The 15681-nt window shown below is 31.0% G+C and overlaps 1 protein-coding gene across 8 annotated transcripts in view; it reads right to left on the reverse strand.

The window, feature by feature from the left end:
- Positions 1 to 15681, reverse strand: part of LOC143041899 (E3 ubiquitin-protein ligase MYCBP2-like) — a 115604-nt gene that overhangs the window by 72639 nt on the left and 27284 nt on the right. For 6 of the 8 annotated variants that reach the window (XM_076214033.1, XM_076214038.1, XM_076214036.1 and 3 more), the window contains exons 25-41: positions 15468 to 15546; positions 14986 to 15060; positions 14197 to 14366; positions 12545 to 12670; positions 11774 to 11901; positions 10940 to 11031; positions 9622 to 9756; positions 8863 to 8946; positions 8043 to 8139; positions 7210 to 7402; positions 6468 to 6745; positions 5339 to 5356; positions 3293 to 3523; positions 2531 to 2722; positions 1166 to 1369; positions 819 to 953; positions 281 to 459 (exon numbers count right to left, since the gene is read on the reverse strand). In XM_076214033.1, the coding sequence (XP_076070148.1) occupies positions 281 to 459; positions 819 to 953; positions 1166 to 1369; positions 2531 to 2722; positions 3293 to 3523; positions 5339 to 5356; positions 6468 to 6745; positions 7210 to 7402; positions 8043 to 8139; positions 8863 to 8946; positions 9622 to 9756; positions 10940 to 11031; positions 11774 to 11901; positions 12545 to 12670; positions 14197 to 14366; positions 14986 to 15060; positions 15468 to 15546 (2416 nt within the window). The remainder of the gene's footprint in view (positions 1 to 280; positions 460 to 818; positions 954 to 1165; positions 1370 to 2530; positions 2723 to 3292; positions 3524 to 5338; positions 5357 to 6467; positions 6746 to 7209; positions 7403 to 8042; positions 8140 to 8862; positions 8947 to 9621; positions 9757 to 10939; positions 11032 to 11773; positions 11902 to 12544; positions 12671 to 14196; positions 14367 to 14985; positions 15061 to 15467; positions 15547 to 15681) is intronic. The other 2 variants (XM_076214039.1, XM_076214037.1) reach the window with 1 other exon arrangement.

Genomic DNA, 15681 nt, shown 5'->3' on the forward strand with positions numbered 1-15681 from the left:
AAATATCTGACGCCACAATGGAAAAGTGATTGTTGTATGCGTCAAAAGTTCAAGCGGCCGGGTCAGCCGGGATTAGTGATAACGTGTATTCACAGTAGTATAATAAAGACATACATTATTAATACTGATCTTACAAATAAGACAGAAAGTGTCAAATATATCAGAATGAGTCTTACAAGGCAAAGTAAGATCAAAGGTTGATAGCTTAACCAATAAAATTAAGTCTTAACAACATTGTCAAATTTGCTTTACATGTAAAGCTATAGTACATTATATATACCTGTAGTACAAAATTTGTGGTATTTGTCCCCTCATATGGTTAGTACCATTACTACTCAGAGAACATGCTGAGAAAGTGAAGACGGTACCATCTGGACATTTAACCTTGTTCATACCTCCATCACCATTTAATGTTTTTGGACCATGATTTTTCAACCTCAGTGTGTACTTTAATCCTTCCTGAGGACATAACATAATAAAAAAATCAAAACAATACAGTGAAAACTATTTTATTTGAACATTCAGTTTTGTATAGAGATGTTTCGTGTGCTTTTTAATAGTTATTTCTCAAAGAACATAAAGAAGTAGATATCCATTATAGGAATATATGGTAATTTGGACATTTATCAGGGATCAAAGGATCCATTCTTTATTGTTCTATTGTGTGCATGTATCTCTATGACTTAAGTTACCTCTGTATTTTGAGTTAGAGTATCAGACTAAAAAATCCCCCCTTCACCTGTTTATATACTACATATACATCTAAATTCTTATGGTCTTGCAAAAAATTCTGTATATTTAAAAAAAAAATCACTAACCTTAATAGATACTGGTCTATCAAACTTGATTTCAGCTATATCATTGACACAATCTTCAGGACCATAACAACCTTTTACTAACTCTAAACTATTCCATCTCTGTGCTGGAGAAGTCTCACTCTGTCCTCCAGATATCTGTCATATATATTTAGTTTCTGTTTTACAAATATCTTGCATATTCATTCTATAAGGTTTTGATCATCAATTATATTAGTATAAAAATTATTCAAGATAATTAATTTTCATAGATTTTGGGCTCATTCAAAGTAAATCATGTTGTTTAAATCAAGTTTAATTCTTTTATTCACATAACTTTATCCATATTATAATATCAATGGCAAACTTACATCATCTAAGAGTTCCAGTTCATACTGGTATTGTCCAGCTCCCCCATAGATACACACTCCAGCAATAACAATCCCAGACTTGTCCACAGAGAAAGCTATAGCATCAGGACTACCGTTCCCTGTGTTCCAACTAGCACTCTGACTGGTTCTGGTAAAACGGTTTGGTGTTACTAGTAGTGGTGTGGGTGTACTGGATAAATCCATCTACAAAATATTTGCAATTACATACTGTAAATTCATAAATTATAGCAATGTTTTCATCATAACAAAAATGCCACATGATATGCTTCACACAAAAGACTCCTTTTATTTCAAATTGCAATGGCATGATTTGTATGCAGAATTTCCTTAAGATGGTACCCAACACCTTGACTAAAATTTATTTGGCTTGTTTAATTTTCATAAAATTTTGACAAAATATTTACTTTGACCCTTTGAAAAAAATATAAAAATTTCAAAAAAATTGAACCAACCAATTTATTAGAAAAATTACACTGGTTATATAGCGGTTTGACAAACACTGATTTTGATCATTGAGAAGCTTAATATTCCCTTAACAACGACAACATAATTAAAACGTTTAGCTGATTTTACAGAGTTATCTCCCTGTAGTGTTAGGTACCACCTTAAATCCCAATAATTAATCACCTATGAAAATGAGATCAAACCTTTAACTAAATCCACTCTAACTGCATAGTAGACAGTATATTCCAAATAAAATGTATATGTGTAACACATAAATTCCAACACTGCAACATAGACATTTTATGACATTTGTCAACTCAAGACAATTGAATTCTGATATATAAAGTGCAAGGCTTGCCGAGCATTTTAAATTATTAAGATTTAACTGTTGAGAGTTGAGAAATATGTAATAAAAAAAAAGAGTCATACTGGTGGAATCTGTTTCTCTAATGATTTTTATCCTCACTTTTCAAAGATTTGCAGAACGTCATGTTCTTTATATGTGACGACATCAGGCATAGTCGCCTTTTTGCATAACGGCACAAAAATCAGAAGAAACCAAGAAAAATTTTACATCATAATTAAATTTCAACTTATCATTTGCCGAGACGATTTCTTACTAGTGAGGAGAAACTTTTTCTCACACCGATCAATAAATGTGAAAATAGCTCACAAATTAAGAGAAGTAAGTTGAAGTAGATTTCTTCAATTATCCATCTTTTTTTCTACTTTGGTTGAATTTAATTCCTCTTGATATATCTTTTGTACCAAACAACTCAAAATATTAAAAGTTTATTTGTTAATGCGCACCAATGTTTTTTCTCAGCAGAAAAAAATGGTACATTTGGAATTTTAAACATACTAAATAATAATTTGAATAACATTGACCTATAACCTTACCTCTAAACCAATGGAAGTAGCTGACAGTTCACTGATAATAGTAGACAGTAAAGCACATGTATTATCCACCAATACTGAAGGGTAGGAGGGTTTATCCCTGTCCAGCTCTTGTCTCACAGGTAACGTTATAACTGTCAATAGTTTATCTAACACTTCACGAAATGATACCTGGTTACCACCTAATCCAGCCATCTGAAATGAAAACAAAATTTTTGGAATTTCTAAATTGACAAACTTGCATTGTTAATTATTTTTTTTAAACATGATTGTTCAGATTTTTTTATTTGCCTCTTTCATAGATTAAATAGTCTACTGATCTGAAATGTAAATATCATTATAATTTTCCTTTCTAATATTGTCAAAAGTCCATAGGCTTTACCAAATTTTTTGGAAATTTGACATTTTTTATTTCATGAATTGTTTGCAATCAGGAATTTTGTTAAGGGGTGCAGTAAATGTGTAATAGTATTTTTTTCAACTTTAAGTTTAGTGAAAATCTTTTTCAAACTAAATTTCTATTGCATTTCATATTTCATTTTTCATATTTTTACACAACCACATACATGAGCCTATAAATATAATGGTATTTCAAAATATTTTCCAATCAAATGATGTTGTAAATATTTGGCTTTGGACATTCATGATGAAAGTAAATCAAGAGAAGCGCTTTGGAAGCATAAAATTCATAACATGTTGTTTTCTTTTTTGTTGTTGTATTGTTATCATTCATTTTCATACTTGTTGACATTTTTGGACACAAACCTCCATTCTGTATGTCATATGTGAAACCAGTAAAGGAAATCTATGTTGATCGTGGATTCTCGCCATACTGTTTGTATTGTCATCCATGACAACCGACTGCCGTCTAAGAATCTCCTCCGTCATCGGTTCACTGTTGATTGGCATTATGTTGGTGAGTCGGATGGTTGGATGGCACATAGCTTCCATTACAGCAGCAAGCAATCTACCATAACCATTTATGTTCAGCATTTCCTACAATAATGGTAATATAAACTATTATAGTTTTACTTGTAACTGCAATTGTTAAGATATGATTTTACTTTTGGAATTTTTTTATCAATAAGTTATAGAATTGAGGTTAAAAAGATGTCTATTTAAAATGTTAAAGTGTCATTTTCATTAAAAAAAAAAAGAACCAGTATTTAAATGATGACATTGTACCAAAGAATGAACTTAAAAAACATAAATTAGTTGAACAAATTCTACAATCAACTATGATTATCACGATACTGCATTTTTTTTTATTATTTCATAAACATTTGAGTTAAAAGAAGTAAACTGCTTTTTATTTCTGATATAAATATGAGTTAAAAGGAAACATATTGTTATCATCAGTGGAATAACTACTGATCATTGGGACAGGAACACAAACAGTTGATGGGGATGAAAACTAGGTCTTCCCCACAAAGACAGATAAATGAGCTTGGTATAATATCATACATAATATTATTATGCTTCATTACAATTATATGTAAACTACACCAGGGATATAAAAACCTTTTGGTCTGAATTATATTAAACACAAATTGAGATTAAACAATTTCAAAGCTATTTTTAAAGGAATATTGAAAATTATGAACCACTTGTCACAATATTATAATTTAAATTACATTTTGCAGTATGCGTTTGAGGAAAAAAAATTCATTTAACATAACAACATTTTGTGCCCTTACAAAGTCTATCTCAACCATTTGTTTTTGGTTTGTTTTTTGTTCGTATATCTATTTTCCGGAGGAGTCAAATATTCATGGTTGGTGTAGTATGTTGTATTGTGCAGTATTTTTGGTGGCCATGTTATATCGTCATACATTATTACATGTCTTGGAAATATACTCATATGGAATTATTATTGTAAATGAATGAGCTATCAACAGTAGTGTTTAATGCTATTATTAATTTCTGTTATGAACCTAAATATTTCAGAGGTAGTTTAATATAATTAATGTTTATTGAAATCCACTGCCCCTCGACAGACAATGAATTGATGATTACATGCTCAATATATAGGCTATTATTTTTGAGGCTCAAGGAAAAATAATACAACTAGGTATAGACTAGGATAAGAGATACATGAGTGCTATTACATGGATGTTCTTTATCAACCAATGTATTAAATTAAATGTCATGACAGCAATTCCTTAAATTTTTTAACTTTCATCATATCTAAATTAGATACCAGAACTCTACTTTTACAATCTCTGTAAAGGTTTTTCTTTAAATCATTCAATAAATATGTATGTGTGTGGTACACACATTAATGACACATAATTTGATATTTCTTAATTTCTGATACAATTGTAATACTTTTTGAATTGAACAAACTTTTCAAGTTCCATTTTTCTGTATTTGAGAATTACTGCTTAGTTTTAAACTAAACTACATATAATTCTATTTGTTCCTAAAAAAATATCAACTAATGAATTCTGGAAACAATACAAAAGCAAACTATTTCTAGACTATAACCAATATCACTATTTGGCTCTTTTCATTTTTGCCTTTAATATGTATAAATGACAGCCTCAAAAGTAAAACAAAAAGTTAAATTCCTATTTTGTGGATCATTTTAAAAATAAACCTAAAAGTTTATTCAGTTGCTAATAACTGGCTACAGTATTTAAATGAAGCATAGCACAGAAAGTTAAGCATGGCATTAAGAATTTAAGCATGGCATCCCTCCCAAAATATGTCATGATCCCAAAACATCCATTTAATATCACTTTAACAATATATGTCAATTAAATAATAATAATGCTGAAACAGTTTAATGATATAACTAAGAACATATACCATATGTTTGAAGTGCCCCTGGAAAAGAAGATATTGACAATAAATTCACAAGTAAAATAATTTCAGTATTTACATTTAAATAAATAGTTGTTGCCTAAACTATCTTACAGCCGATGTCAATGAGTGTGTAGGTAAAAGTAATTTCTTTGGCTAGCTTGCTTGCTAGCTGAACCGTGAAGTCATTGTTAGGTTATGTATACTATAAAATTGAGAATGGAAATGGGGAATGTGTCAAAGAGACAACAACCCGACCAAATAAAAAACAACAGCAGAGGGTCACCAACAGGTCTTCAATGTAGCGAGAAATTCCCGCACCCGGAGGCGTCCTTCAGCTGGCCCCCAAACAAATATATACTAGTCCAGTGATAATGAACGCCATACTAATTTCCAAATTGTACACAAGAAACTAAAATTAAAATAATACCCTTCTTTCGAAGTAACCTAGTCCTACAGACAGATAGATTGGTTATCTGTCGGACTAGTCTACTCTTAAAGGAGGGTAGTTTACGGTTCAGCTAGCAAGCAAGCTAACCAAAGAAATTACCTTTGCCTACACATTCATTTAGATCGGATGTAACTGCATTGTAAAATTGCTAGAGACAATTTTTGTCATTTTGACTGAAATACAGGTTCAGAGATCTTACTTTACTTACAGGCATCTAAATTGCTCCATACATTTTTTTTAAAGATAATTCTTAAATATCTGCATCCAAAATTTGAAGGTATGTATCATTACCACAAATAGCTCTTAAAATCAAAATGAAGAACTGAGCATTGTAAAATTTTTGTGATTGAAGCCTGGTCATGGCTCCCGTATTTTACTCCTATTACATTTTTTTTCATTGTCCTTGATATAGAGTACAGTATTGAAATACTGATGAAACGCATCAATCCACAAGACCCTTTTTGTGTAAAAATGTACGATTGTTATTTTCAAATAGTATTGTAGAATCTAATCACACTAAACCAACAAATTTTCAAAACTTTTGGTTACCTTCTCTTACACAAATTAAACACTTTAGTCATAATATGTTTGGCTTGGGTTACCTTCTTTGTTAGATGTAAAACTTCAGTCATAATATGTACAACATATTTAACTTTTGCATTTTAGGTTATAAATTGTACTTACAGGGTCCAACATTCCAAGGAGATCACACAAACATAACCACTTCAGATTTCCCGTGGGATAAAATGCATGGAAACAGGCTCTGAATGTGATGTGGCATTCATTGAGTACTTCCTCTTCTAACTGATGGAACAAGGAATGACTGCCTGGCTCAGAGAGGTACACTCTGACCTTCGTTGAAGGTTGAACTTCCTCCGCTAAAATTGTTCTAAGTAAGTCTTGTGTTTTGCCGATACATTCTGCTAATTTCTCTGATTCGGTCACTGTTCTATGTGAAGTTGCTGAAGAAAGGGAAGTTACAAATTTAAATGAAAATAAAAACAGATTTTTATCAACACATATTAGTTAATTGATAGTTGTTGTTAAACATTCAGTATTATCAACATATAAAACAGACTATCATTATACTTAATCAGACTCAGGGTATTTAAAAAAGAGAATATCATCTGATATGGTCAATATCACCTATATCAACTAGATACACCAATATAACCACAAGAGCTGAGCTCGAGGGATTATATTGACTGAGATTTTTGTTGCTGTAAACATGTTCACTTTAAAGTAGTCAATAATATGATTTATTCTTTGAGAATCACATAGATTTGAACAATCTCAAAATTGTCATATTTTGTAACCTGATATTTTCAAGCTAAATGACCCTTTATATTTTATTACAAGAGAAATGTTTACAGCAGCAAAATAACTTTAAAATAATCAAAATTTGTTCAGCAGTTTGTAGACTTACTTCCATCAGGGTAGATTTGTCCTACATAAGTTCTAATCAATCGTAGACAGGCCTTGTTGACGTAGACTAATTGTTTGATGTCTGATAAAGCAGCGTTGTAATTATCTCCCTTTATGCCGTCTGCTTCAATAATGGAAGAATTAAATGTAGTCCACGACCATTGGATCAATGAGAGAAGAGCTTCGAAACATTCCTGAAAATAAAGTTGAAGAAACTTCATATAATCATTTGATACATTTAATGAACTGAATGTATTATGATTCCTAAAAATTAATTTGGAGATATGTTAGACTTAAAAACTAAAAAAAAATCATTTTCATTTTTTTATTTTCATGATAGAGAATACATAAAATTCAAGGTTAAAATAAAAGAAATATAAAAGCATTCCAATGCCCCATTATGCACATATCGTATTCATCTGTTAAATTAGTTGAATAGCATTAATAAATGACTTTTTTTTCAAAAAGTTCTGATTTGTAGATATAAATTCCTTTATTCATAGCCCCATTACCCTTATGTTAAATTCTGCAATTTCAAGCATTTTTGTCACAAGTTTAATTAAAGTGGCAGTCATTTCATATCAAAACTATGCCTTATCCTGACTATGCTGAAAAATCAAGCATACCTTTAAAATTTAATTACATTGGCAATCGCACCCCCATCATCATATATTTTTTATGCGTTATCATTTTCATTTTGCCGTAAATGGAAATTTTATACAAGATGGACAAGTGGATAGATCATTGGACTAATAGATGGACATATAACTTAATGCCTAATGGATGAGTATCTCACACTATGATAAATATACACTGGTAATAACACCAACTTACAGGGGTTACTGAGCAAGAGAAGTCCTGACCAAGGATATGTGCTGGTTCAACATAATCTACTTTTCTGACAACACCACTGTTCTCTCTAGATGGTAATCTGTAAAGATGTAAGCATTTTTAATTATAAATGGTCTAATCTGTTAGATAAGAAAGGACATGGGGTAACTTTCCATGACAAAATATCTGGATGTGCACAGTAAAAAGCACAAAATAGAAAAGGAACAGTGCTTTTATTGCTGTTCTTCATCTCAAAATCACAGTGAGGCCTTGTGCATTGCATATCATAAATCCATAGCCCTATGCATATCACAATTTCAATTTGTAAAAATATGACACCCCTTATGTATTGGTGGCATATGTACATACTAGCCACAAATTAGTATCAATATCTCTAATGGGACTTTTACTGTCAAAAGTTTGTTGAAACGGTCTATTGTATTCTTCCTCCTTAGGGTCAATGTTGATGGCAGGAGGTGAAACTATATTTTGGACATGGGTCAATGACATTTATTGTTATCTGTCCTTTTGATGAAAGCAAAATTACTCAAAGCATGTTGGTTGTTGGAGGATTATGTAAAATGTTAACTTACAATTGAACAGGCAAAACATGACAATTGATAAACTGTAAAGGACTTCTTTGCACAAATTCTTTCTCTTTTTTTTTGTATTGATAATTGTCTTTATTTGTATCAAACGAAATTTTACCGTGGTCCATAATTCAGCTCTATTATAATATTTTTTGCCGTTGTTCCCTGAAAGTTACTATACAATACTTGTCTTTCCAGTGTTCACAAATATTAATGCAATACTTCAACCTTACCTGTATAATAATTGTGGTATTTGTCCAGCATTCACATCTGTTCCATTGTTGGACTTTTTAGAACTCTTAAATTTAAATACAACTCTGAAAATAAATCAAGGAATATCCAATTCAAAATAAATCTTTATCCTCATATTTACCTTACAAAGTTAACCTTTAAATGCTAACTTTCTTCTTCTTTTTGCATGTTAAAATGTCAGCAACTTCACCAAATAAAGGTCTGAGTACATTAACACATAATTATCACTATTTTAAAGAAGCATTCACTTATTAAAAATTTATTTTAACCTGGTAACTAAAGGTAATTTAAATCCTGTTAGTATTAGGAGCTACTTAAAACACAAACTGCAGTTAAAACTTTTAAAAAATCTGCAATAAAAAGACCAGAAATAAGAAAATATGAATAAGGTCATGTCAAATTATTTTTTTTGGAAAATGGTTAGTTTTTCTATCCTCATGCATAGATGACCTTAACAACATTTGGCACAACCTTTTGGCTTCTTTAATTTCAATAATCTTCCATAATCATTTTGATTTGAGATTCTATTCTTGAATTTGAGAACAACTAATAATGAATTCCATATTGTCAATATGACAATAGAAAAATACAACACAAGTGACAAGTCATTTATTAAAACAAACAAAACTTACTATAAGTTGATCTTTAAAAATACTATAATTTTATTGTAAAGGATCTAAGCATTATATTTACTTCTATTTGTAATTTTAATTCTGTGGCAAATAAGTCTCATAACTTACTGGTCATCAGTGGAAATAACTGGCTGACCATTGGATCCACAGTCACTGCTTGGACCAGAAATTCTGGCCCAGGCCACATACCAACATTGGGCCTGTATCTGGATAGGTTCATCAAACATCATTGCATATTTTTCCCTAAAAAAATAAAAAATAACTGAAATGTTTGCACATCATTCTAAAAGCAAGTGACTGATATAAATTTGTCACTGCATGAAATGCATTTTTTTTTAATTGAAGGTGATCAAAATCAAGTGATGTACCTCTTGTAAGAAGTATTGTTAATTCAAAAATGCAAATTAAAATTACACTAAATATGCAATATACAAGTTTCTTATTAAAATTAAAACCAGGTGCTCCGCAGGGCACAGCTTTATACGACCGCAGAGGTCGAACCCAGAACAGTTGGGGCAAGTATGGACACAACATTCAAGCTTGATACAGCTCTGAATTTGTATTGTGATCAAATTTTTGACATAATAGGAGTTTTGACACAAAACAAATGTCAAGATCTTAGAAATCTATTGCGCAATATTGTGCAATTAAAGATTTCTTCTTCAAACTTTTCAAAAATTTGATATTTGAGAAATTTGGAAAAAAAAATTGAAAGCTTCTACCCCCCCTCCCCTTTTTTGCAATTAGTACAAAACCTGATATTTCTTTATAAATAATTTACAAGTAGTGTAAGGGAGTTAATTCTGACAATACCCAACATTGTATGTTAAATGTTTTTGAATTACCTCCTTTACACTGCTTTTAAATTGTCTTAATTGTCCATTGACCAGAAAAAAAACTATTTTTTCCCCTTTTTTGCCCCTAATTCCAAAACATTTTGACCCACAACCCGCCAAAGTCCATACTTACCATTCCTTCATGGTATGGAAACTTATGGTATAATTTCAGAGAGATTCATCCACTTAAACACAAGTTATTGTTTGAAAACTACAAAAATGCTTATTTTGGGCCCCCCTTTTTGGTCCCTTATTCCTAAACTATTGGGACCATAACCCCCAAAATCAATTCCAACCTTCCTTTAGTGGTATTTAACCTTCTGGTAAAAATTTATAGAGATCCATTCACTAAAACTAAAGTTATTGTACGGAAACTAATGTGTCTTCGGACGATGCAGACAACAACATCATGATAGCATTATACGACGCAAAAAATTAAATGCTCCTTTTAAATTTTTACCTGATATTAAAAATGTGCAAGCGGTAGATTTTTTAAATTATGAAAGCTACTCCTAGCATCAAATGATGTTTATCAACCAATAGAAATGTGTAATCTATAGACCTACTGATATCTGACAAGAATACCCTACCTGGCTCCACACTCATATACCACTTCATCAGATTCTCCAAGCATTTCTCCATCTGTCTCATTGTCCCCTCCATCTGGGCCCAGTTCAAACAACTAGAAAATAAACATTCTTTTGCTAGAATCATACATAATGCAAAATAAACTTGTTTATTTGCTTTCATTTTGGTTATGTAAACTGAATCATCTGTTTTAAGATTGTCAATAAAAACAAGAGTGAATGTATTATTGTACTAAGCAGACCTCCAACTTTCATTCATAATATTGGAAAAAAAAAATGAAAAGAGAATTTGTGAAAAGACATTCTAACTCTGAGCTGACCAGTCTTTGCTCTTTTCTAAAATACTGTGTGCTTATCAGAAAAGCAGTAAATGTTAATTTTGTAATGTTGGCTAGACTCTACAAGGGTTAAACCCACAACCTCCATTACATAAGGCACAGGGTTGGCAAAGTATTACCGCCCGGGAAAACCCAGGTGGGAAAACCCGGGTTTTCCCGGGCTGGGCAATACTCCCTGAAATGGGTATTACTGGGCAATACTGGGCAATATGATGTTTTAAGCTTATTTCAACACAAAAGAGTAAAGACTTGTGGTAGTTTCATTGTGTTATAGCTAAATATATACATTTTGTACAGATAACCATTGAGAGTCATTGCTAGAAGATTGAAAATTCATTCACTAATTCTAAATTATTAAGGCAAGCACTCAAGAAAATCAGATACAGATATAACTTTTAGAAAATTACAAATCAAACTTCTAAAATGTATATTTTCAGATCATAACTTGCCTTCACAACAATAAAAGTCATAAATGTGATGTCATGTATATTCTTCTTACCTTGATTCTGCCATAGTATTCACCACGTCCTCCAAAAAGACCAAATCCTCCCAACAAGACATCAGTATCACACATAAATCTGACAGCCTCCATTGAATGACCTGAGTATCCCCACCCTCCTCCATGACCTGCAAGAAAAAATTAAACTGAATGTATCCATGAAATATAAATAAATAACATAGAAAGGAGTTTTATAGTGGTAATATATTGCTAATTTTTTTTTAACAATTCCATAAAGAATGAAAATAAAACAGAGAACCAACAATACAAAGACCAAAATAAATTTGTTGATCTGTTTTGAATTTAAATTTTGTTTGAACAATGTCATTAAACTAAGTTTCATATCTTAAAAGACTAAATTTGGTGTGTATACACTAATTCTACCAGGCTTCGTTAACATGATGATGAACATTTTTAACAACCTTGACTGGCTATACAACCCTTGCACAGTCGGGGGTTAACATATACAACTACTGATGGACATAGAATCAGACACAAATACTAATAAATGGGGACGGTGTCAAACATTGCATTTAATGTTTTAAATAAACATAACTCAAGAATGATAAAAAGGATGCTACCCAAACTCAAACTTTTTTTTATAACTAGCATCTTGTACAATTTTTTATAGCATTTGGTTGAGGAAACCAATTTCGGGACATGGATATTGACAGACTGACATACAGATGGACAAGGATGAAACTAAATACCCTCTCCGCTATGACAGGGGCATAATAAAATGTTCTAGAATGAACTTATAATTATACTTACTAGCAAATCTATTGACAACAGCATAGTCCTCTTTGGAGTAAACTTTAGCTGTAGACTGTTTCTCCTTAGCCTCTTCTTTCACTGTTAGATTTAATTGCTGGGCTAGATTCAGAGTGTCTAAACAACCTGTTGGTAAAAGTTACTACACATTACACATATAGTTGAGCAAATGAATCATGTACTTTTTGGATAGTGTGTAATATTTGATAATATCAAGTCTTCAAAATGAGTTTGTGTGTTGTAGCATGCTAACTTGTAACCTTGCACATATCTTATCTAATTTAGTGCAATAAGCGGATTTATACTGCAACTAGTTATGTTTATTTCCTAAATATAGGTACATAACTATATCTTATATAATGTCAATTTCATCATGGAACCATTTCTCCACAATCGGAGGTCCATTAAGGGATGAAAATAAGTTTGACATTTGTTTTACAATTAAAAAAGCTATCATTTCATTAATTTTAGTTGCAGTATAAAAATAATATTAGGTCAATATCATAAAAATATAAACTTTTTTGTACTCGGCGCAATACTTGAGAAGGGCTCTGTAGAACCTCTCCTTTCCCCACTTTCTCAGCCTCATACGAAAAAGTTTATATTTTCCTGACATTGACCTAATATTGTATATCAATTCATAATACATCAAATAAAAATAAAACTTTATCAATTGAGTGCTTCTGAAGCTATTTTCTGGTATACCTTCATCAGAAAGACTTGCCCAAACATTTGAAAGCCAAGGATGCACAAGGCTAAAACACATAAAGAGATATATGACAGGGGCATAACAATAACCAAAGTCATCTCAAGTCGACTTTGCCTGATAAAGTTAGAACATTACTTCTTTTAAAACTTCTCAACAGAGATGTTACAAAAAGTTTGTTACCACAAATCATGTCAGTATCAAAGCACTTACTACATGTATTTATCAAAGTTGTACAAAAGTCGAACATGTAAGAATGTTGTTGTTGTTTACAGTTAACACATGTTTAGTTATTTATAGTAAGGTCGGTTTGAATGGGGTTCAAAGTTTCATGCACGAATGAATTCAGGTAGTTTAAAGTCATTCGAGCCATTGCAGTTAAAGTGACCAGTAGCACTTTTCCAAATAAATAATATAATAATTTTATATTATTTACTTTCAGATTTGTTGACCTTTAGTATGCGGTAACCAGCACCAGCTGAGAATGATCGGTGTATTTACACAAAAACATTGATTTCTTTGTACATATACGAATAATAAATGTGCACTTGTCTCTGCAAGTGGCGTCTCCCATGTGAGAGTTTGTGGTTATTTGATAAATATTTTATATTCGTTTGAGTTTACGAATTAAAATTTAAATGTACCTTTCAAATCAATGACTTAAAGAAAACCACTAAACATCTTTCAACCATAAGCTAATATACTTTTGACAACTTCTTAGAATAATACATGAGTGTTTGCTCATATACAGCCAGATTTTGTTTTATTTATTTCCTTTTTTTCATATTTTTCAATTAGAAAAACGAAAGAAATTTAAATAGTGTAAACATATTATTAGGCAATGAGATTATTCAGTACATTTTTCAGATACAATTGTTAAAACTTAACAACTGGAATGAAATGTGCAAAGTTATAAAGTTAAAATTACAATAAATCCAATTCATACCTAAAACATGCAATGCACAATGTGACCTTGTAGCTTTATGACCCATTTTAACAGGAACAGCTAATTCTGGTTTAAATAAACCACATTGTTGGTGACCTTGTGAGGTCAAAGGTCGTGCTTCTGTCACCAAACTGTTAAAACAGCTTACTTCCCTGTTTTCTGGACTGTAACTATAATGAAAATAAAATTTATACATATTTCAAACTTTTAATATATGTGAATCATCAGAATATAATATGAGTTGCACTATGTTGAGGCAAATGTGTTATTCTTGCAAGTCTCATACATGTGTGATACATATAAGTATTGAACAGTATAATTTTATTTGCTTATGTCATGTATGTGCTTTCAATATCCTGCTATAATGTATGTATGTTTGTCTTAATATGTGTGTTTTGTTTGCATGTTATTTGCTTGTGTGTAATTTTTTATAATGTCGATTTTAAAAGCTCACTAGAGCTTGTGTTACTTTTTTTACTATGTATCGACAATAAATAAAATTTTGATTTGATTTGATTTGATCAGTAAAAAAAGAAGTCAATCCCACTTTGAAAGCAAATAAGCACTGTTAAAGTTGTTTTTTTACTATCAAAGTTGAAATTTTGTTTAAACTGTTAGTCACTGTAACAATCTGAAATGAACCAAAAATGTTTGATTTTGTGATATGCATCTGTTGTTCAAAAATATTATATATTTTTAATTATCCATTTATAAATTGTAATAAGATTGTCAAATCTACTTGACTTTTACTATCCAATCTTTACTAATGTGCATCTATAAATAACTTGCCTCCATAAAACATCATACACAGGATCTAGACATACAGCTTGTTTAGAAAGATCTATCTGGTCAATGCCTCCAAAACTGAAATAAAATGAGTGAGACTTTTTAGCCAAACAATTTTTAGATTGATATACAAGATACAAAGGAGTTGGCTCACTGCTCATTATTTTGGCCCTAAAAATCTGGGTTTTTTTTCACTGCGAAAATGATGTAAAAATTTACTTTTGCTAAAATGTCCAATATTTTTGCAGGTTACAAATCTTTTCAACAATTGCATCATAAGTGATATATTTGTGACGACATAGAGATGAATTTTGTAAAATCTTGACTTTTGGCAGAATTCTGCAAAATTTATGACAGTTTCCTTTCAAATTAGCTGTGACGCAACCCTTCGAAACCTTTTTCCTTCAAAATTAGTAGTGAACCTTATAGTTCTAACCTTTTGAAGTCAATATTGACTGTACCCAAAAACCAGACATAAGACTTACCTTCTACAGCTGCCATCCACTTTGTTGATCATCAGACATTTCATAACTGCTCTATTCTCTTCTCCAGTTGGTATCAGACCTGGCGAAGTAATAATCAAATGAAATATTATAATTTAAACTTTTTTAACAAATTAATAAATTAACTAAAACCAAAGTAAAACAGCTTTCAATATTCAGCAAACAGGAATTTGATCAATGTAAAATAATATTTATT

The sequence above is a fragment of the Mytilus galloprovincialis genome, chromosome 8 (genome assembly GCF_965363235.1).
Source record: "Mytilus galloprovincialis chromosome 8, xbMytGall1.hap1.1, whole genome shotgun sequence".
In the NCBI taxonomy this organism is placed as follows: domain Eukaryota; kingdom Metazoa; phylum Mollusca; class Bivalvia; order Mytilida; family Mytilidae; genus Mytilus; species Mytilus galloprovincialis.